Source organism: Mustela nigripes, unplaced genomic scaffold (assembly GCF_022355385.1).
Source record: "Mustela nigripes isolate SB6536 unplaced genomic scaffold, MUSNIG.SB6536 HiC_scaffold_148, whole genome shotgun sequence".
Classification (NCBI taxonomy): domain Eukaryota; kingdom Metazoa; phylum Chordata; class Mammalia; order Carnivora; family Mustelidae; genus Mustela; species Mustela nigripes.
Window position 1 is genome coordinate 5,591,331 of NW_026739562.1, and position 24,046 is coordinate 5,615,376.

Genomic DNA, 24,046 nt, shown 5'->3' on the forward strand with positions numbered 1-24,046 from the left:
GAATCATTATTGTGTGAAACTATGGACCTTTGGGTTGTGTGTAATGAATGATGATAGGAACATAATGCAAGGTTTACTTTTGTATAAAGGGAAGTTCACCTGATGGCGAATTTTTACAAACTCAAGTATAATGAGTGAGTTAAACAGTTTAAAAATCGGCTTGGTGTTGGTGAGTGGTTTTCACTGTGTGTGAGAAAAGAGATTGGCTTATCGGATGGCATTTTCTACCTACCTTACTTTAGAAGAAATTTCCTCTTTGTGGCCATACCCTTTGAGGTTTAAAAGATAGATGCGCATTTCAGAAACCCTAGAAAACCCTGCTGCTTCTTTCCTTAACAAAAGGTTAGAAATCTTCTGTGAGTCCTGGCTGCTTCCCCCACCCCCTTTCTTTTGTTTCCTGATGATAGTTTTCCCTGAGGCCCTCATGAAGGGATACATGGAATTAAGTCACTCTTGCTGCAATTTGGGGAGCCCTTCTCCTATTGGCTCTTCTGTAATATTGTTTTTGGCCACAGCTATTTATACACTATGACATTGACTTCTCCTTCCCATTTTGGTGTCCTGCCACTCAGCCGAGGAAGTAGCCCATCTAAAAAGTGAAAGCTGGTGGAATTGTATTATTTGCTGAACGTTGCAATGGGAAAGCAGAACCTGATTTGTTTGAAAAACAAAACCAAGCCAAAAACAAATTCTTTCCCTCCCCCCCCCTCCACACTGGATACTTATGTTTTAGCGGGGGAAGGGTAGGGGTTACTGGTAACTTGCCTCAAAAAGGGAGAAATCTGAAAAATCTTTTGGAAGTCTGCCAAGTCACCCCTGCAGTAAGTATTTAGGCTTAAAGTTAGGAAAGAAAGATTTCTTTACTACAAGCTTTTAACGGTTAAATTTTTCAGTGAATTTTCTAGTACTTTGCTATGTAGCATTTACAATGTTAAGTTCAGAGAACCACAGAATTTTATATGAGAAGAAATAAAATTGGTGTCTACGACGGAACAAGAATCTGGGGGGTGCCTGGATGGCTTAGTTGGTTAAGCAGGCCACTCTTGTTTTTGGCTCAGGTCATGATCTCTGAGCTTAGCATGAAGTCACTTGTTCCTCTCCCTCTGCCCACCCCACCCACCTCCCCCATGCCTGTGTGCTCACTCTCTCTCTCCCTCAAATAAATTAAACAAAAAAATAAAACAAGAAGAGGCCAGGAAGGAAAGTTGGATTTAATCTGAGGGAAAAGCAAGATTTATAAAGAGTTGAATACATGATCAGCTTCTGAGTGCCACTGTGATAGTTGTGCATACATTACCCACGCTGCCCTTCCCAGCAATATTTTGAACTCAGGCAGGAGTTCAAATTATTCAGGCAGGATCCAAACCTCAATTTTGATTGTGATTATCACATTTATATATGTCTATTAAAGAATTGAAAAATCCCTTTAGTATATGAATTTGGGTAAACTGCAGATCTATTCAGATGTTCAGAATCAATTAATTAAAAGCTCTGTGTGTGTATATATATATATATATAGGAGATATATATAGTATATTGTATATATATAAATGATAACCGACATACCGTATGCCTTGCTACTTGTTAATATCTGAATGAGAACAGAAGGTTGATTTTAGTTTTAAAGTGCTCTGATATCAGGGAGAGGGCTAACGGCAAACTGAAATGGCAATCTTAGAATATCAGAGTGGCAAATACCTTTGCCTGATATTTAAACCTGTCTAAATTAGATATAATAGATAATTGTTTTCCATAGTGAACTTGGAGAAGTGCTTATGAATTAAAAATCTGAATTGCCCCAAATACAGACTTACACAGGGATAGTTAACATCACTACAAAGTTTTAAGTACATTAAGCAGTTCTTCCCACGAGAAGAACTGGTTTGGCTTTATGCTTGGTTTTTCTATTTCAGGCCTTAGCGAATGATAAAGATAGGTACCCACAAGTTACGAACTGCAGGCTTGTGACCATGGAAATGTGTCAGAAGACCTAGATCTTTGAGGGGGTTGAAATGGGGCTTCAGTCAGAGCAGGAAGCGGCCATTCCTCCAGGCAGCCTCCTCACTGTCAGAGCTGTGGTTGCTTCTGCCAGTAGCAAGCAGTGAGCACTGGCCATGGCAGCTCAGGGAATTGTTCCTTTCCACAGTCCCTTCCTGAGCGGGAAAGCATGTTTTTAGGTTCCGTCTTTACTGAGCTGCCACTGAACTCCCCAGAGCATTGGCCAGGGAATCCTGGAGCTGGGATGTGAAGAGAATGCTCTGGTCTCTAAGTTCCTGTCCCAACTAAGAAAAGGTGCTCCTCTTCAGCTTTATGCTTTTCTCCCAGCTTTGGGCTTTGGCATACCTCTGATCGCCTCATGCCCCCTGTGCCTTAAATAAAGCAATGATCCTTGGGGTCCATGGACCTAAGTAGTGAGCCATTATAATCTGGATACTAGGAGGATCTTTGTGTGATCAGGTCAATGGATTAGGTGGTTGGCTTCATTGTGAAGAACAGGCTTTAAGATCAATTTTGTGGTTTCTTTCGTTTCCTTTTTCTCTTTTTTTCTTCAGTACCAGTATGGCAACATTTATTTTCCGTTTTTACCTAAATAGTCGGGAGAGTCACTTGAGTGGAAGGTTGAATGAACTTTTGTGAATTAGCCTAAGAGACTAACCATTATGTATCACTTCATTTCTGTGGAAAAAATGTTCCGTGTTCTAAATTAGCAGCTAACAGATGAATTCCTGAAATGTTATCAGTTTGTCTTGGACTTCTTGAATTCAAAAGTAGTACTTCTCGTCCTGGGTTCATTTCCTCTGGATAGTCTGTCTCTTCCTAAGTGGAGGTCTAAAACTTGAAGTAAATAAAGAGTATAATTGTTATCAACTCTGTCATAACATAATATTTATTTTCTTGACTGTTGTTTCCCTCTTCTCTAATCTTAGAACCATAGAATTTTAGATTTGGAAACAATTCTTAAAGGGTATGTATAGTACAACTCAAAGGCGAGCAAGTCGCCCAAAGTCACACAAATAGTGAGTGGCAGTTAGTGATAGCAGTAAGTAAAACCCTGCGGTAGCATGCAGGCAAGCACCTGGTACTCAGATTGAAATGCTTTCCCCCTCTTTCGTAGTACCTACCAATGAAAGAAGAGAAAGAAAAGGAAGAGAGAAAATGGAAATAGTGAAGTAAAAGTCTTCTCTTGTCCAGTTCGCTTTACCTCTGCAGAATATTTTGTGATGACTTTTAAGTTGGGAGTGGGTCGGGGAGGGTCAGAAATAAGTGTGAATTAATTTGGGGTTATTTAATCATTTTGCCTTCTCTCAAGCAAATGTGTTGAGAGTACAGATCCTTTTAACTGCTTAGAACAAATGAGGTTTCTAACAAAACCGATGCTCTGGAGCCTAGCAGCCTTGGCATAAAAGTGTTTGATAGGCGGTTAGTTCAGCAACCATGATTTGAGCAAGAGCTATCAGATTTAGTTGGACACACAGGCTAAATTGTTATCTCTTGGTTTTTAATAGTTTATAAGTGGAGGAGTGGTTTAATTTGGGTCTGATATTAAGTAACTGCTTCATCTGGGAGAGGGCATCCAGATGACACTGTGATGCTGACAGCTTTCTCTCAGTGCTTTTCAAAACTGAGCTTCTTGGGACCCGTGGGTGGCTCAGTGGGTTAAAGCCTCTGCCTTCAGCTTGGGTGGTGATCCCAAGGACCTGGGATCGAGCCCCGCATCGGGCTCTCTGCTCAACGGGGAGCCTGCTTCCCTTCTCTCTCTGCCTGCCTCTCTGCCTACTTGTGATCTCTGTCAAATAAATAAATAAATAAATAAAATCTTTTTTTTTTTAAGTTTATTAAAAAAAAAACCAAACTGAGCTTCTTTTTGTCATAAAGTGTTGTTTCTATGTTTATACACTTGAGGGATTTACTTGGTCCTGAGAGGTCACGGTGATTTAATCACTAAGTTGCTAAATCTATGTAATTTGTCATGGACATTGGCATCAAAACGATTATCATTCGATCCATTCTTTTCAGACTTCTCACTAGTATGTTTTTTCTCATAAATCACCCAGGTGTTAACTTTGTTTATACTTACAGTAGTTAATAGGAGCTTGTAAGTATACAGAGGTAAATTATAACATTAAATACTTTTCCCAGTTATTTATTGAACAAATATTTATTTACTGCTTATTTTTCACCAGCCCACTGTGCTTTGATGAATACGCACTTTTCCAGTGGCTACTGTGACATGAAATTCTCATTTTTCCATGAGGGTGAGCAGAGCACAAGTCCTTCTTAACCTCCCCACCCCCGACCCTTTTTTTTCTTTTCCCTGGCTCTTCTTCCTCCATTCATCTTCTAGATGCACAAAAATAATCTGGGGTGCTTGCTTAAAATACAGATTCCCAGGCCACTAGAGTGTCTGATTAAGTAGGTTGTTGGTAAAGCCAAATTCTACATTTTTATCAAACCCCTCGGGATATTATGATACAGATGGGTCACAGATCATTCTGAGAAATTCAGTTTTATATACTGATCTGTCTCCAGCTTCTCTTCCAGCCTTCTGCTTTTACTGTTTACATACCTGGGCAATCTCATCTTTTCTCAGAATTAAATTACCATGTATAGGCAGAGAATAATCACATTTCTATAACTCACATTTTTTTCTCCAGGGTTATAGATTCAGGACTTCTGTAAACTTTTAATTCCATGTGAATGCCCTCTAGATACTTAAACCTTAATATGACCAACTCTAAACTGGTTTTTACCCTACCTATATCGTGTCATGCCCTGTTTTCCCGAATTGAATGGAAGAGCCCACCATTCCCCATCCGCCCATTTGCCCAAGTCAGAAATCTAGTTGTTTCCCTTATTCCTTACCAAGATCTTTCCATTTTACTTTCTAATTACATCTTCTTGCCATTGCCACACCGTCACTCTAATTCAGGCCACCTGATTCTTGCCACAGCTTCCTAATTGCTCTCCCTGCCCAGTTCTTGTCTTGCTTCCAATCTGTTCTCCTCAGTGCAGTTAGACTACTTTTACAAATTTGAATTACAGAAGCAGTGTGCAGCACTGTAAAAACAAGTGCTTAATGTTATGGGAGGACTTAAAGTAATAAAGCAAAGTCCTCCCAACTCTCCCCATTCTTACTCCCCAAGGAAAACTACCTTGAACAGTTAGTTCGGTGCATATCTCAGGATATGGTCCTTTAACAGTTCTTGTGATCTGGCTCTTCCTTCTCTTTAGCTTTATCTTTGCTCATTCTTGAGGGCCCACTCTCACCCAGAATACACACATATACACCTTACCTATATTTAACATAGCTAGTTAGTGTCACCATAGTCCGTGTCCCCAGATATGCTATGTTCTCACTTGCCTCTGGGCCTTTGCACATGTTCTTCCCCCGAAATGTCCCAACCTGACTAACTTATTACTCTTCACAACTTAAACATCACTTTCAGAGACGCTTCTAATGCCCAAGTTTGAATAAGCTGTTTTTATATGCACTTTCATGGTATCCTGTATTCCCTTAAAAAAGACATTTACCATGCCATATTGTTTGTATGTACTTATGTAAATGCCCTACTAGACTACTACATGCTCCATGAAGGGAGAGGCCGTATCCATCTTCTCTGCATCTCCTGCATCTTTCATGCTTAATACCTTAGGCTGCAGTAGTTATCTGTTGAATGGATGATACAGAGAAATGTGGGAACAACTTCCTGCCGTTCAGGGATTTACCATTATGTGAATGAAGTGGTACAGTACTCGCTAATGTGATAGTCATCCTGGAGGCTAGCCTACAGGAGGCCTCAGACTCCTGGAAGACCTTTAAAGCTTCAAGTAACTCCTCGTAAGTCAGCCATTAGGCCTTCATAAAAGGTGCAGTATGCATGTGAAAAGAGCCATACTTTCAGGGATAGCTCTTGGACTAGCTAATGTGGTCAGATTGTGCATGCAAAGGAAGTCATCTTTTGTCACTGATGATATATCTATAAGGTCTGCTTTATTGCTCCGGCATTGAAACATATGGAGAGGAGACAAGAGATAAGGGGGAAAAAAAAAACCCAAGAAGGAAAAAACCCCATCAGAAAAGGCAGAAGCAAGATGGACGAGAAATGGCAGCTGCATTGTTGAGGGGGGATTAGGATCAGCTGTGGGGTTCCGCAGTTGTTGCAAGTTCAGAAGCAGCATTGGTGGAAATGAACAGAAGGCGCTCTGACAGTGAGAAATTAAGAGGGCTTGCCAGCAGGTCAGGTCAAAAATTAGAACAGCTTTGCACTCCAGAGTGTGGAGAGCGGGGTGAACCCTTAACCTTCATCTCAGTTAGACTCCATGGTGGCCAAAGCAAGGGGAACTCCTCTGTTGGGTGACTCTTGATGGCCAGGCACCTCACGAGAGTTGTTTGTGCTCATGGGCTCTCTGCCCTCTCTTTGTATAATCTCTTTAAAGCCACTCCAGTCAGTCCTTCATCCGTAGATCCTCCGTGCGACTCTTGTCAAGACATCCCAGGGCTGGCCTTATTGCCAGATTCCGTGCTCTGCTCTCAGTTCTCTCTCTTAACCTCTTAGCTCCCCAACCAGCCCTTGTCCTCAGACCTTATTGAACTATTTTCTTCCATGGCTTCTGAGATATACACTCCTAGCTTTCTTCAGTATCCCTGGACATGACTTTTCATTCTCTTCTGCTGAATTCCTCTTTTCATGGTGAATCTTACATACTGATGTGCTCACCAGATACATACCTTTGATGATATGCTCAAAGAACTTGGAGATTGTGGCACTATTTAAATTATTGAATATTATATAAATAAACTGTCGAATACTTTATAGGTAAGTCATTTAACATTAATATAAACATGTACATAGAAACATTTTTTAATAAATAAATTTTTAATAAATCTGTACTGTCATGACAGTTTTACATAAGCTAAAGTACATATTTGTTTTCAATACCTACTATGAGAAATTTACACTGGTCAGATTAGATTATGCTTTCCATATTTATTTAACTACTTAATGAGTATGACTTTTGAAAAGAACTCATTTATGGATTTTTTACTAACATCTTACTTAATCTTCACTTACCAGTGAGGCACTTTTACGTTAAAATCAGGGGACCGGCAAGAGAGAGTGCATGCGCTCCCCCCCACATACACGCGCGTGCACACACACACACACATCCTCCCCCTCCACCCAGCAGCCCTTTCTACCTTGAGTCTAATTGCTTGGTAGGGAGTTGAGATGGGTAGTCATCTTTAGTAAAACTCAAGAGAATGATACTTGCCAAACGTGGTCCAATGGAGGCAGGAGCGTTTTTATTTGGGGAAGCATTGCTGAGAGCTTCTTGCGCGTGGTTATATTTGGCAGGCTTAGCTAGCTCATTAAACACATACTGGAATGCTTTCTGTGTTGGGTGGGTGGAATACAGCTGTGAGGGAGATACAGTCCCTGCCTTCACAGAGTTTGCATTTTATACAGTCACACATGGAAGCTGCCCTAATTTAGGGTAAAGTAAACTTTTTTCCTGTTTTTATTTTTATTTGCATTTTTTCTATGCAGAATTTCCTCCCAGGTTATAAGTTTTTATTTCTTCAGTTTCTTCTGGGATATTTTTTTCTTCTGTGCCACCTCCTCTTCTGTCTTAGGAACAATTTGCTCTTTTGCAGTGAGGATCATCTCGGTGTGGCGGAGAGAGCTCATGTGTGGGTTAATTCAACCATGAGCTCTGTACTAGTTCTACGCTCCATCTTGGGGCCTTTGTTCACTTGGATTTTCTCAGTGACCAGAGGATCTACATCTAAACCCTGAGGTTTAGCATTACTCTCTGCATTTTTAAGCATGTGCAGTAACAATTCAGCACTCTTCTTGAGCCACTGACCCTGTGTGCAGCCCCAGTGTTTGGCCTGGGCACACCTACCATCTCCACCATTGTAGCATAGAATGGCACACATTGTTTCTGCGAAGTGACCTCTTACAGATACTTGGTGGCTTTTCGGATATGCATACCCTTGATGGCCTGGACAGTTTTATGTGTGTTCTTAAAAGTGAACATGGGGGCTCCTGGGTGGCTCAGTCAGTTAAGCAGCTGCCTTCGGCTCGGGTCATTATCCCAGGCTTCTGGGATCGAGCCCCATGTTGGGCTCGCCGCTCAGCGGGAAGCCCGCTTCTCTCTCCAATCCCCCTGCTTATGTTCCCTCTTGCTGTGCCTCTCTCGGTCAAATAAATAAATAATCTTAAAAAAAAAAAAAAAGTGAACATGAAGATTTGAACCGCTTGATTTGCATGATTTTGTAGGGTTTTCTGGGTCAAGTAAATAGCGAACCATTATCAGAGGCCACCTCAGGCCGCTTAGGGGAAGAGAACAGGTAACTTTTATAGGAATAAAATTTTATGTCTATTTCACTGAACACTTTACTAAGTGTTTTCATATTCATATCTCATTGTCCTATAGAGTCAGTATGATGTGGATATTGACCTCTCTATTAAATACAGAAATTTAGGCTAAGTCTGGTTAAACTCCTTGCCCAAGGCCATGAGGTAGGAAATGGCAATGTGTAAACTTAAGTTCAGATCCCATTCTAAGCTCTGTTCTCTGTACTGCTAAAACTAGTATAAAGAAAAATATTTCTATCGTTTTATCTATAAGACACTGATGTATTTTTTAATTTTATAGTTGAATTTAAAACTAAAATATGTGATCATAGTTCAAAACATTTTTTCCAAGCTACTGATGATGTAAAATGAAAAGTGAAAGTTTCATAACCACTCACCTCACAGTCCTTCTTCCTGGAAGTAATCACATAATTATTTGTGTATTCTTCCAAAGAAGTTCCCATGCATTTGCAAATCCTCATGTAGATTAAAAAAAATTTTTTTTTTTTTTTAAGATTTTACTTATTTGAGAGAGTGTGTACACAAGCAGTGGAAGCTGCAGAGGGTGAGGGAGAAGCAGGCTCCCTGCCAAGCAGGGAACCCAGTGCAGGGCTCTGTCCCAGAACCCCATGATCATGACCTGAGCCGAAGGCAATCGCTTAACCAATTTAGCCATCCAGGCGGCCCCTCATACAGATTTTTTAAAAACCACAACTGGGAACATTTTGTCTCATGACTAGTTTTTATTTACTTAATAAGAGGTAAACGTCTATCAGAAATGAAAAGCTACTCTCTTTACCCTTAAAAATGCATAGTATTTGGTTGTATGGCTGTTCTGTAATTTATTTAACCAGTTCCCTAATGATAGCCATTTAGATGGTTTCCAGGCTTTTCCCATCAAACAATATTGCCGTGAGTGAACATGCTCATTCATAGGTCTCTGTGTCCCTCTGTGAGTGTATTTGTAAGATGAATCCTTTGAGATGGAATTTCCTGATTTGAGGAATGCATATTTAATTTTCTTAGATATCGCCAAATCCTCCTTTTAAAGGACTGCATCAGGAGTGTTTGAAAATGCCCAACAGTGTTTGGGCTATGTCAGATCTTTGTTTATGTAATCTGATTCTAGTGAAAGACCCCTTATCCCATGCATTGCCCTAGTGAAACAGCGTGTGCCCATCTGTGGAAGTATGAACCAAAAGGAACCCTCAGTTTGGTTTGGTTATCTTCATAGAAAATTGAACCTTTGTCATTAATACTTACTTCCCACTTGTTGGGATTGCAGTAAAAGAAATTAGTCAAGCTGACCTCCCCATGTTAATACTACTGTTTGATGAGTAATCAAGTTGACCTTTATTCAGTAGTGTCTTACAGCAATGATTTCTAGCATGAATAGCAAAGTGATTTCCTGACTTTTGAGTTTGCCGTCACCTGGGTAATGATAAAATTAAGGTTCAATTTCTGGCACTCATTTTAGTGTCCCTTTTCCAATATTTGATTAAGAAATCTTAGTTTGAGTGACTTAAGCAACAGAAGTTTATTTTCTTACAGTTTTGGAGTCCAGAAGTCCAAGATCAGAGTGCCAGAGTGATCAGGTTCTGGTGAGACTTCTCTTTCTGACTTGCAGACCAGCTGCATTCTTGCTGTGTTCTCATATGGCAGAGAGAAAGAGAAGGCTAGCTTTAATGTCTCCTCTTATAAGGGCACCAATCTTGTCATAAGGCCTAACCTCATGACCTCATCTAAACCAAATTACCTTCAAAAGGTCCAGTCTCCAATTACTGTCACATTGGAGGTTACAGCTTCAACATATGATTTTGAGGAGACACAGTTCAATCCATAGTATCCATCTAAGAATTTGCAAGCTCACACATGTTTTATTTATCATATTAAGATTGGCATTAAGCCAGAATTTAGTGGGTGCTTGTATTAATTTTCTGTTTGCTGCTATTAAAAATTACCACAGAGTTAGTGGCTTAAAACAATACAAATCTATCATCTTACAGTTCTGTGGGTTAGAAGTCCAACCCATGTTTCTTTGGGCTAAAATCAAGGGGACAGGGGTATCTGGGTGGCTCAGTGGGTTGGAGCCTCTGCTTTCGGCTCAGGTCATGATCTCAGGCTCCTGGGATCAGGCCCCTCGTGGGGGGGGGGGGGCGGGGGAAGGGTCTTTGCTCAGCGGGGAGCCTGTTCCACTTCTCTCTCTGCCCGCTTGTCTGCCTACTTGTGATCTCCTTCTGTCAAATAAATAAAATATTTTAAAAAACAAAACAAAACAAACAAAAATATATAAAATAAAATCAAGGGGACAGTATGCTGCATGTCTTTCAGGAGGTTCTAGGGGAGTGTCCATTTCCTTACCTTTTCTAGTTTCCAGAAACCACCCACATTCCTTGGCTCTTGGCCCCCTTCTTTGACCTTTCTTCCTTATCCACATCTCTCTTTCACCTTCAAGGACCCTGGTGATTACATTGTGCCCACCTGAATAATCAGGTTATACTCTCTGTCTTAATTAAAGTAATCTGAATAGCAACCTTAACTCTATCTGCTACTTGAACTTCTGCCATGCATCCTAACTAGCCCCAGGTTCTGGGATTAGGACAGGGACCTCTTTGGTGGGCCCTTATTCTGTGTTTGATAAGCTTTGGCTGCTTAAATGAGAGTCACTTCTGAGTTCAATATAACTGCAGTGACAGCTCTAACTGCAGTGACATTTTTCTGTATACGTTTACAAGAATATCATAAATACACAAATGAGAAGTTTCTGTGACTCGAGTCCTGATCCAGCATTTCATTTTCTTTCCTTGTAAAGTTGTGAATTGTCTACTTGCTTCATTTTGTTATTTGTATGTTTCCTGGTGACACAAATCGTAGACTGATAGCACTTTTTTTTTTTTAAGACTCCTTCTGAGTTTGTTTATTTATTTATTTGACAGAGAGAGATCACAGTAGACAGAGAGGCAGGCAGAGAGAGAGAGCGGGAAGCAGGCTCCCAGGACCCTGAGACCATGACCCGAGCCGAAGGCAGCGGCTCAATCCAATGAGCCACCCAGGCGCCCCCTGATAGCACTTTTTAAAAGAAATTGATCATTTGTTGTTCATGTTGAAATGGTTATTAACTTGCTTTCTGTTAGGACATGGGGATTGTGTGATATGAATGTTCTCATAAAATTGGCTGTAACAGGGACGCCTGGGTGGGTCAGTTGGTTTAGTGTCCTTGATTAGTGTCCTTGATTTTGGCTCAGGTAATGATCTCAGGGTGGTGAGATTGAGCCTCATGTTAGGCTCCATGCTCAGTGTGGAATCTGGTTGAGATTCCCTCTCTTCTCTCTCCCACTTGTGCTCATTCGCTTGCTCTCTCTTTCTCCCTCCTTCCCTCTAAATAAATAAATAGTGTTTAAAAAATTGGCTGCAACACTGTACATGGTCCAACCTAGATTATAGCTATATAATATACTTCAAATACCTAGGCTGTTTTAAGTGCACTTAAGCATTTATGACTTTGTCTTCCAAGAACTGTGAAAATGAGAAGGTAAAATCTGAGGGTAAAACTTCAGAAAGTAGAGATATAAGGCTGTAAAAATTCATGTGCTGGTCAAGATTCAGTATTTTTGTTTCTTTAAAGTTTACATTAGTTTCGATAACCTGATTTCTGATGCAAAATTGAGGCGTGTTCTAAATTTTATTTATTAAAATTCCATATTGTACAAGTACGTAATGGCGAAAAAAAAAAGTCATCTTTAACAAAAATATTTCCCAATCCTGACAGTTCATAATGATAGTGTTTTATTGATCTGATAGTATACCTAGTAAAATATCTGCTCCTGTATTAAAGTTTTGAAAATCATAGCCAGGAACCCATGTAAGTCCCTCTCCAGAGGCGAGGCTAGACTGGTATTGTGTTTGTGAGCTTGTGCTTCTCTAAACCTGGAGGAGGGTTGCAGGTCTGTGATGGTTAGACTTGGATCCTGAAGAAAAAAATTGCCTGACAAGTCAGGCAACAGACTTTTGTCTCCCTCATTCCATCCCTCTAAACTCATCTTGCTTGCCCCTGTAGTCACCTGACAGGGGTCATAAAGGTGAGGGTTCTTCCGGGCAGTCATTTGAAAATGGTAGTGAACTAGATTTGAAATAAGGATAAAAGTCTGAGGAGAGTAATGTAAGGAACAAGGAAATACAAAAGATGTTAACTTTTTGAAGTGTTTTGGTTGGCTCCACGTATGCAAGAGAAACTTTTTCTCTATGAATGTAAAAGGAAAAGCTACAAGACTGTTCCTCAGAACTAAGCTTATGTGTCACTACAGCTGTTTTCTCTTTAAAATACATGTTGCATAGCACTCTAAAATTTCATTTTAAAAAGATGCGTAGATATCAGTTAAAAAAGGAAGAAATAGGTGTTCGTTTTAGAAAAAGTCAGAAACAAGAAGATAATCATCTAGAGTCCCACCATCTAGAAAACAGCAGTTGTAAAATTGTGATGTAAACTATCAGATGGATTTAAAGTGAGGCAATGAGGAAGCTTTTTTTTTTGTAAGTACACAAAAGAAGAAATACGTGTGGCCACCAAAGAGATTAAAATGTATTCACCCTTTCCCTGTGTTCTTCAGAGTGTGTAGAACCTCAATGACTGTTGTTAGCAAATTTAAGTTGATTCAGGTATTCTGGAGAAAAGCTGGCAAAAAATAGAAATTTAAAAGTGCAGTCCTTTTAACCTAGCAATTCTATTTTTAGGAAGAAAATAATTAGGCAGCAATCAAAAAAATTGATAAGTACTCATCTCAATATTGTTAAAAAGGGAGAATAACTCAAATTTTAATTAGTAGGAAGCTGGATAAATTAATATAATATTAACTAAATAGGATGATGTAGATCTATATTCCTGAGGAAGAAATCTGATAAACTTTAGGATAGAGTGAAGAAGGGAAGGATACAATATAGTAAATATGAACTAGTTTTTATAAAAATATTCATCTACATAGCCATATGTGTGTGTGCACACACACGCACATGCATGCAGACACAGGCACACAAGCCTGAAAAGTGATCCTAACATAGTTACCTGACAGCATGTATCTTGAAAGGTGACCTTTTAAGTAATTTTAATTTTCTTCTTTATATTATCCATAATGTGTTTGTTTTTACAGTAACACATATTTAGCTATGATCAGAAGAGATTTTTTTTTTTTAATTGAACTTTGTTAGAATTAAGTGGCATAAGGACTGGGAGACTAATTTTGCCCATGATACCATGAGCGGCCTAATTGCTCAGAAATAAATAGCCACTGCTAATTGGAACCTTAGTTTAATTTGACAAATTGACAGTTTGAAAAGAAGCTTTTAGCTGCAGCTTTGGAGAGTCCCCACCTAGAGTGAGTACAAATTTATCCAGGCTAATTGGAAGAATGATCGTTTCATTCATTTGAACACTGGATTACTTCAGCGGTGCATGAGGCTTGTAAAAATGTGATGCGTTTATGGTAGTGTTAAGTGTTTTATGAGGGTAAGATATGAAGAGTCTAAGGAACTTCGGAAGTCATCGTGCTGGGTCCCCCCAAGTTTATAGATGAGGAAATGGAAGCCCGTGCAGGGAAGGTGATTTGCTTTAGGTCATACAGCTAGTCATAGGCCTGGCAGGGACTTACTTTGTCATGATTCCTGGAGGCCTAACCACTTTACCTCCTTTACAGATGGTCAGTCATCACTGAATAATAATGCTGACAGAGATGGATTCTCTAACAGAAGGGGCATCAGATAACTTCATCAAGTAATGAACAGTGTATTAGGTGTCTGACATATACCTGAAAGCCTATGAAGTACTGAAAGTAGAAAGGGGAATTAAAAAAAAATTTTTTTTGGAGAGACAGACATATAATAATTAAACAACGTAATAAACACTATTAGAGCAGCATGTAGGTACGTCTGGATGGCTCAGTGGGTTAAGCCCCTGCCTTCAGCTCAGGTCATGATCTCAAGGTCCTGGGATCAGAGCCTGCATTGGGCTCTCTGCTCGGTGGGGAGCCTGCTTCCCCCCCTCTCTCTGCCTACTTGTGATCTCTCTCTATATATCAAATAAATAAATAAAATCTTAAAAAAAAAAAAAAAGCAGCATGTAAAGAGTACCATGGGAGCTCGAGAGAAGGATGGGTTCACAAAAGAAATGTCATTTGAGCCCAGTCATTTGGCCTTCACCAAAAGCATAAGGATAGAAGTATGTTCCAAGTAGGAGACTTAGCATGTGCAAAGGGACAGGAAGTCTGAAAAGAGCCACAAGAGTAAAAGGATACCCTAGACAGAGGGCCTAAGAAAAGTCAGCACATGTTTAGAAAGAGCAGCAAGACTTCTGTATTGAAAATTTTTATTGGAATCTTTGAACAAATTCTAAGTACTGCAGTTTGATCCAGGACTAAAACAGTATAACCATGATAGGTTTGTTCTCTTTCTTCATTTCTGTTTCTTTAACCCCATTCTTAGGCGCCTGTGACTACAAGATGACTAGTCCCCATAACTCAAACAAAAGTTCTAGATTACAGTCTCTTTAGTACCAACTGACTACTTGGGTGATGTCCTTTCTCAGAGATCATCACCATGACCAAGGGGAAGGAATCCACTGATTTGGGCTTCCCATGTGGGGAAGGATGCTTCCAGCCAAGCAAAGCAGGTGTTTTTGCCACAAGAAGGGAACTGCAGATACTAGAGAGCAAACACTATAAATACCCACTAAGTGGGATCACTTAAGGTAGAGGTAGAATCTTCAAAGCAATGAAGATTTTATGTTTTCCATCATACTATCTCAATAAATCTAAAATTCTGAATAAAAGATTTAAAATATTTCATTTCTAGTTTCTAATTAAGGGGAATTTTTTAAAAATGTGTACAGCATGATACAAGACTACAGTAATGCTACTCTCACGTACTCATTTGAATACCATCAAGAAGTAAGAGGTAAGAATATTTAGCATATGTGAAAAATTAAGTTGCACATGAGAGCTGGAGTTAATATTATAATGGAAATGGTCAATTTCCTGTCATAAAGGACCATTGGAAAGTGATAGACTCACTCATGCTCTTGTAGAACTCAAAAATGTTTAAATACATAGACTGGTTATTTTAAGTTTAAATTGTTCACCCTTTATTTGATTTGGCAGTGAAGTAATTATCCTTATACAGTGACATTTCCCTCTGTTACCATGTGAAGTTGCTGAATTCACAGAAGTAGGGCTCCAGAAGAGAAATGTAGGTATTAACAATAGAGACAGCAGCAAATTTTGAAATATATGAAAACGAACTTGATATGAGTAAAATATTTACCGCTGTTATATATAATTGGACACATGTACTTAAATAATGTATTCAAAGGAGAATGAAATTGAATTGAGAACTCTTAGAGAAGGAATCATTCTATACAATACATATAATATAGCTAATTTCCAAATATTTGGTCAGTTTTTCCCTGTAGTATAAGCTTTGCTTTAAAATATATTTCATATTTTTGGGGCGCCTGGGTGGCTCACTGTTAAGCGTCTGCCTTCAGCTCAGGTCGTGGTCCCAGGATCAAGCCCCACATCGGGCTCCCTGCTCTACTGGAAAGCCTGTTTCTCCCTCTTCCCCTGCTTGTGATCCCTCTCTTGCTGTCTCTCTCTATATCAAATAAATAAATAAAAATCTTTAAAATATATTTTCTATTTTTTCACCATCTTAAGTAGGACAAATTGAAAATTATTCCTTTTATTTTATGATTCAGGTCATTACAAGCATCATTTATTATGCTGTGAAGTAACACAAGTTTGTAGGGGTGCTTGTCTCTTGTGAAAAAGCCCTAAGGTATTTTGAGGTCTTATGTATGCATCATGTCCTTTTTAACCTACCTCTCTAATTCCTGTCACTTTTTGTTCCTGGGCTGATAGCAGCCTCTTCTAAATGCTAAAGATTTTGAAGGCTTTCACGTTGTATATAAAATTGGAGTACATAGGCTTCAAATATTGACATAGTGGGCCTGGTTTGTAGAGGCTTAATAAACCTTTATTGATTGAATGGATGTTGTAGTCTTTACAGGCATTACTCTCTTTTGTAACTTAAGGAGGGGAGGAATTCAAAAGGAGAGAAATTCAAGTCAATTGGCATTTGCCAAAGATAATTATAAAGTCTTAAATTTTAAGAACTTGAGGTTACCTCAAATATATATGTCAGGCTATAAATCTGCAACCAACCGTTATCTGGCATAGATCCATGCTATTTGCTGCCATGTCAAAAAGAGAAGCACAGCTGTCAGTGAGCTCACTTCGTTCCTTCGGCTAATAATTTTATCTTTATACCTCGTCTAGCTCTTGTATATTTGTTGAACATAAAGCTTTAAGGGAATGAAAAGTACTTTCTCACAACTAAATGTTGTTCAATCCCATGCTATTCAAATATGGTAAAGCCCTGATTAGCTAGTATCCTTTTTTGTTTGTTTGTTTTTGTTTGTTTGTTTGTTTGTTTTTAATTTTTTATTTTTTATAAAGCTAGTATCCTTTTAATCTAAAACTAAGAATGTGCTTTCAGTATTTCTTCAGTGTAAATCTTCATTTATCGCATTGTTTCATTCCTCTTGCAATTCTCCAAATATCAGGTAAATGGATTGCTTAGGTATTTTGGAATTGGAATGTCATACTCCAACATTCCTTCCCCACCTCCTATGTTATTTTTTTATAAAATCCTCATTTAAAAATCCTTATGGAGTCATGTACTAAATAGCTACCTCTTGAAGTTCTGGACAGAGTAGTAAAGTAAGCAGACTTTCTTTGGCCTTCTTATGAAAAATTCTTTAGCACCCTGACCACTGGCTGTAGCTTTTACATTTTCTTCTATAAAAATTATGGAAAAAAAATACTGTGGTGTGCTGTAATTTATTACACTGTAAAAAAAAGATCAGTGGGCTTTGGAGTTGAATTTGTTCAGATTCAATTCATTATAGTAGCTTTCCCTCCCTACGTGCATTTGACTGTTGGGCATATGTTCAAGTACTATGAAAAGACAAGTGAAATTCTCTGTTCTGTATTGAGATAAACATAGCATTTTGCTTGTAGGCTTTTGCTAGCTTTGATTTTTTGATAGATGAGATTTACAGCTCAGGTTGTCAAGTGTTATAGGCCTTGCTATATATTGTATTTTTAGTGCCTTTTAAATTCAGAGTCCAATTTTGGTATAGATTCTAATATAGTGGAAAGGCCAGGGGGAGCAATGAAGGGATCTCATCTTAAATGCAAGACCATGGGCTATGATAATGATCACAATGATACAATAATATTTATGTAGTCCAGATCATTACGATGGAAGTATGGAAGTTACTCTGGACTAGCATCTCTTTTTCCTCTGGTGTCTCTGAGATGGTAGGATAAGCAAAGGCAGATGAATTTTATCTGTAGTCACCTAACATTGTGCAATATAATGCATATTATTAAAGCAGTCATTCAACTTTATTTCATGTTGTTATTATTCCCACTTTTTAAAATCTTTTTTTTAATAGACTCTTGTATCACCAACATCTTGTATCACCAACATCTATGCAAGCCTATCTTCTGCACTTAAAAAGCTAGCTGTAGGGTCACCTGTGTGGCTCAGTCAGTTTAGCCAGGTCATGATCTCAGGCTTCTGAGATTGAGCCCTGGGTCAGGCTCTGTGATTAGCACAGAATCTGCTGGAGATTCTCTCTCTCCCTCTGCCCCCCCCCCCCCCCCCCCCCCCCCCCCCGCCAACTCGCTCACCTGTACGTGCTCTTGCTCTCAAATAAATAAAATCTTTTTTTTTTTAAAGCTACCTCTAAATTCGATTAGTTGAGTTGATACCAGTTTCTTAGAGGTTACAAAAAGATACTTTTTCCTCAAAGTTGAGCTTCCTGAAGGACTGATATATAATTTGACAGCTCCAATTTAGCATCATGGGGTAGCACGAACTTTAGCTCATCCCTTGGGTACCAAGGCCACTGTCAGATTTTTCTGGTATTCAAACATCATGTGTGTGTGTGTGCACATGTGTTTTTTTAAATTATTATAAATGTATTATGTCTTCATTATATAAGTTTAAAAATAACACAAGTATATAGACATGAGTGTGCCTCTCTTCTTGATCCCACTTCCCTAAAGGAGCCACTGCAAAGCTACTTAGTTTTGTACATATAGAGACATGTATACATCTTTAAGTATATATATGTAATTTCTCAAAAATATCATAGTATGCTTATTATTCTTTTAGTTAAATTATGAGTTGTGAATATCCTCCCATGACAGTAGGTCTAGTCTTCTGTATCCCATTTTAGACAGTGGATTTCCCTATTCCCTTATTTTTTTTTGTTTTTAAGTAGGTTCCATGCCCCGTGTAGAGCCCAATGCAGATCTTGAACTCATGACCCTGATATTGTGACTCTGAACTGAGAATAGGAGTCATACACTTAACCAACTGAGCCACCCCAGCCCCCCTCCCTATTCCTTATTGATGGACTTAGGTTGTGTCTAATTTTTTTGCAGTTTAAAGTGTTGTAGTAAGCATCCTTGTGTTTATTTTTGCCTGTTTAAGAATAGTTTCCTAGAGTTAATATTGCCAGATCAGAAGGGATGCACTTTTAACATTTTGATACATGTTGTCAAATGACCCTCCAGACAACAAGAACAAATTTATAAGCCTGCTACTAGCATATGAGGGTTCATTTTTACTACATCTTCAACAACATAGTTACCTATTTATGATCCAGAGAAAACGAGCTGTAAATAATAAATCTCAAGATTATTTTATATTGACTTTGATTTATGGCTTCTACAAATAGCCTTCAAAAATAGGTGCTTTTAGAATTTTCCTTTTATCACTCCAAACCTGTTCAGATATGAAATGTTCTGTCAAGACAATTCCTTTTTTATTATTACAGGTATAAATTATCTTTTTAAGGAATTTACTTTTTTATTTGTTGCCAAATACCTCTCCTCTTGAATATTCCTTATGTGACTGACCCAAGTTAGACTATTCACCTCAAAAGCTTACTCTTTAATGTTCGGATTCAGGGGGCAGCTATTGAACATGTAAATCTCTTTGCTGAAATTTATGTGCGATCACTTTTGAAATACACCTTGAGTTTTACTGAGCACTTAATTCTGGTTGTAATGGTGGTTGCACAGTAATTTAAAGCATTTTAAGGGAAACTTTATGAATTCAAACAAATGTTGAAGTCTGAGCTTTGTTTATTGCTTGCTTGCTTACAGGTGGATTCACCAATGAACTTGAAGCATCCCCATGACTTAGTCATTTTAATGAGACAAGAAACAACAGTTAACTACCTCAAAGAATTGGAGGTGAGGCAGTGGAAATGTGATATGCATTTGAAACTTGTTGAAAGTGTATTATTTCTTAAGCCCAGTTCTTCTCCGTTTCATATATACTTTTAATCACATTTTTTAAAGTAACATCTAATTAGAACGACATTTGAGTGATAGTAGAGAAACAGACTAAGCCAAGTTTTGCCCGATTTTTGACTAATATATCATTGACCAGGGATTCCATCTGTAAGTTTTTCTATCAAGTATGAAAAGAAATGATCTCTGTGCATACACTTGAAAGGAGAGTTTGGGTAAAATACAAAAAGAATGATTTCATTACTTATAAAAATGTATTTTTTTATTAATTCCCAAGTAGAGTCTTGTTATTGTGTGTTTTTATGATGAGTTGAAAGCATTAATCACCTTGCACTTTGAAAACTTTGAAATCTATTAGTACTAATAAAGTCTGACCTTTTTGTTTCTATCATTGATTTCCATAAACTGATTTTGCTTTTTAACAAACAATATTTGTTATTTGAAAAAGTAGGAATAAGGCAATAGGTATATTTATACAGCGTTGTGCGTGGAAGCGTTATCTGTTTTTATTAAAAACAGTGTTCCAAAAATGCAGTGGTGCAGAAAGTGGTTTTTATTTTCAGATGCATATACACATTGTATATGTTTATTGCCGTTCTCTTGTTAAGAGGCAATAAATGAGACTATATGAAGGGGGAAAATGGCGTTTACCATGTCAATGAAAATGAAAAATGTTGACTCCACCCATTTTTGATTAAGGTAGTAGAGACTGTGGGAAAAAGGTACAGGCTAGAGATATAAATTTGTTGTCATTAAAATACATACTTAAAGCCATGAAACTAAATAATACCATTTATCTACAAAGTAGTGACAGAGAGATGGAATTTTTAAAGTGCCAGAAGACAGTGGAGGAATAGCCTTACAGTGCTAAGGGAAAATCATTCAAACTAGAATTTTATGTTCTTTTAAGCCATCAATCAAGAGTGAGGGCAAAGCAAAGATGTTTTCTGACAGAGTTTACTTACTGCAGAATCGCTTTTTAAAAAAAGTCAAAGACGTACTTCTATAGGAAGAAGAATAAATCTAGTAGATATGCAAAGGATGTATAATGATGAGTACAAATACTGATGAAGAAGTTGCTATACTTATTTAATTTTTTATTTTTTTGCCCTTTGAAAGGTAAAGCTTGGTAAAAATAATACATAGTTGGGTTGAAGCCTGTTCAGTGATTAGTTAAAGCCTGTTAGACTCTTCTGTCATGTTTAAGAGAAGGTAGAACTAACTGAATAAATTAAAATCCTGTTGGAAAATTTATGGGCAAACATACTAATATCTTTTTTTTTTTAAGATTTTTTATTTATTTATTTGACAGAGAGAAATTACAAGTACACTGAGAGGCAGGCAGAGAGAGAGAGAAAGAGAGAGAGAGAAGGAAGCAGGCTCTCTGCTCAGCAGGGAGCCCGATGCGGGACTCGATCCCAGGACCCTGAGATCATGACCTGAGCCGAAGGCAGCGGCTTAACCCACTGAGCCACCCAGGCGCCCCATACTAATATCTTAAAGAGTATTGCTACCTATGGAAATACATTGCATAAATTTGGGGCTCTAGAGACCTGCCTGAGATCTTCCATATTGTCCCACTCTGCTGCAATAAAATCTTTGAAAGATTAAAAAAAAAAGAGTATTGCTACCTAACAAGTAGTTTTACCAAAAGAAATGTGAATCTAATCCACTACCTTATTTTCCAGTGTCATTTTCAGTATAACTGGTTTCCTTTCTCATTCTATGTATTTTATTTTATTTTATGTATTTAAAAGATGACTCTGAGAAAGGGATCTACAGCTTTCATCAAACTACCAAAGAAGTCTGTGACACAAAAGAGTTAAGAACCCCTGGATCCTGCTGTCAATGTTCAGGAAATACAGAGGACAAAGAAAGGGACATGTTAAATGAACCAGGGAGATGCAGTCAGCAAAATCCTGTAGAGTGGCAGACTCTGCAGAACAAATGACCCAACATGTTTAACAAATAAATTACAAGGATTAAAACTATAGATTACATTTCTGTTATTCTAGTGCTTGCCTTACCTTTTTACTTTGTTAGATTTTTCATCAGTAAATATTTTATTTATGACATTAGGATAGGAAGGATTCCTTAAATGACATAGAAACCACAATTAAGAAAACAACTGCTAGTTTTGACTATCTTAAGAATAAAAGCTTCTCTTTAGTAAGTGACACCATGAACAAAATTAAAACATAAGCTATAAGCTGGGAGAAGATACTTGAAGTACATATGACTGATAAAGACTGAGTTTACAAAATCACTCTTCTAAATTTCTGCAAATCAATTTAAAAAAACTGGAGAAACATAGGCAGATTTGGAAAGTCAAGTTATAAAATACAAACATATGAAAATATGTTCAATCACATTAATGTTTGCATTAGTTAAGATAGGTTCCATTTTGCAGTATATGACAACTTTTGCATTGGCAACAGATAGTCCCAAAAATCTCAGTACTATTTCATGGAGGAAGCTAGAGGTTCAAGGAAGAGTAACCAAACATACGAGCTTGTTTAAAGTTTCTACTTAGAAGTGACGTCATTTCTACTCACATTCCATCATCCAGATCAAGTCACATGGACAAGCCTGCAGTCATAGGGCAATGTATAGTACAGCCTACCTACAGGGAAAGAGTCGGGAGGGAATGAGTAAGTAGAAACAGATCATTTAGTAACATCTCAATAATCTTCATGGGTTAAAACAATGAGGTCATATTAAATGTCACTCTGGTCCAAGTGCCAGAACCCAGGCTGACAGCACAGCCGCTGTCTGGCATACTGCCATTCTCAGTACTGGAAGGAAAAGAAAGAACATAGTAGGGGCGTGTGGGTGGCTCAGTGGGTTAAGCCTCTGCCTTTGGCTCAGGTCATGATCTCAGGTTCCTGGGATCGAGCCCTACATCGGGCTCTCTGCTTGGCAGGGAGCCTGATTCCTCTCTCTTTCTCCCTGCCTCTCTGCCTACCCTACTTGTGCTCTCTCTCTCTCTCTGTCAAATAAATAAATCAATAAATCAATCAATCATTTTTTTTAAAAAAAGAACATAGTAAAGCATACACTGGTTCTAAACATGTTTCTCTTCAGAGGATTCCATTGTACATCTCATGTTATATGTGTCAAGGTGAGTCATACTGGCCACATCTGAGTTCAGCAGAACAGTGATGTATAAGCTCCTTTGTAAGGAGTTGCAGCAGATTCATTAAGAATAATGCAGTCTGCCCCAATAATCATAACATTTAATGCCCATCAAATTGACATAAATTAAAAATGTGATGTTGGTAAGTTTGTGGGGATATGTGTATTATCATTATCTGTTGGTAGAATTCTAGTGGTTATACCAACTTTGAAAGTCAGATAGTATCTAAATCAGAAACGTGGATCCCATATGACCTCTGCGTCCCATATTTTTACCCCTTCTGGAGGCTTTTATAAGAATATCACAGCATTTCAGTAGCAAAAAGATAAAGAAGCAACCTAAAGGTTTACAGAAAAGTGGATAAAAACATTTTTATACGTTTGTTAAAATGAAAAATTTAGAGCTATACTGATCACTGTAGATAAATCCTAAAAACGTAAAGTTAAAAGAGAAGTTGTAGAATATGGGATGATCCTGTTAACATAAAGGTTTTAAAGGTGGAAATCAATGCTAGATGTTGATTTGGGACATATATATGGAGATATATGCATAATATTTTAAGAGAATAAGTGTAATATAGTAATATTTTCTAAAGATACAGAAATGATACATCAAACAAATTCAGCATAGTGGTAACTTTGGGAAGGGAGAGAGGGATTTTGAAGGCAGTAAAGAATGGTTTAAACTACCTTATTTTTCTTTTTTAAAAAATCTGAAATGAGTATGGCAAATGTTATCATATGGTAGATGTGGGTGGTGGAAACATAGGTTTTTATGTAATAATTCTGTATGTTTGAAAAAAAAAATGTGAGTAGCAGGAATTCACCTGGAGTACAGGGCATTAGGGGAAATTATTAGGGGAAAAATTCCACATTATCAACATGCTGGATGTCTTGAAGGACTGAAATACGATGTATGGACAATTCAAAGTAGTTTTAATTTCTAAGCCATTTTGTTCCAGGGAAGTTAAATTGATAGATGCAGCTTTATAGGTAGTCAGAGATCCTATTATGAAGGTATTCAACTGCCATTATTATAAATGCCATATAATATTACTTTCTGTATACGGACACCTGTTTAGAGAAGCTTATTTGTATCAGCAAATTAATTCCCCCTTATCCACAGTTTTGTGTTCTGTGGTTTCAGTTACCCATGGGTCAGCCTTGGTCCAG

The 24,046-nt window shown here is 38.0% G+C and overlaps 1 protein-coding gene and 1 pseudogene across 3 annotated transcripts in view; one reads left to right on the forward strand and one right to left on the reverse strand.

Annotated features, from left to right (window-relative positions):
* The window catches only part of LOC132008448 (tetratricopeptide repeat protein 17), a 118,799-nt gene that overhangs the window by 1,244 nt on the left and 93,509 nt on the right, over positions 1 to 24,046 (forward strand). For all 3 annotated transcript variants that reach the window (XM_059387073.1, XM_059387071.1, XM_059387072.1), the window contains exon 2: positions 19,589 to 19,678. In XM_059387073.1, the coding sequence (XP_059243056.1) occupies positions 19,589 to 19,678 (90 nt within the window). The remainder of the gene's footprint in view (positions 1 to 19,588; positions 19,679 to 24,046) is intronic.
* LOC132008474 (large ribosomal subunit protein uL22-like) lies at positions 7,540 to 8,385 on the reverse strand (annotated as a pseudogene).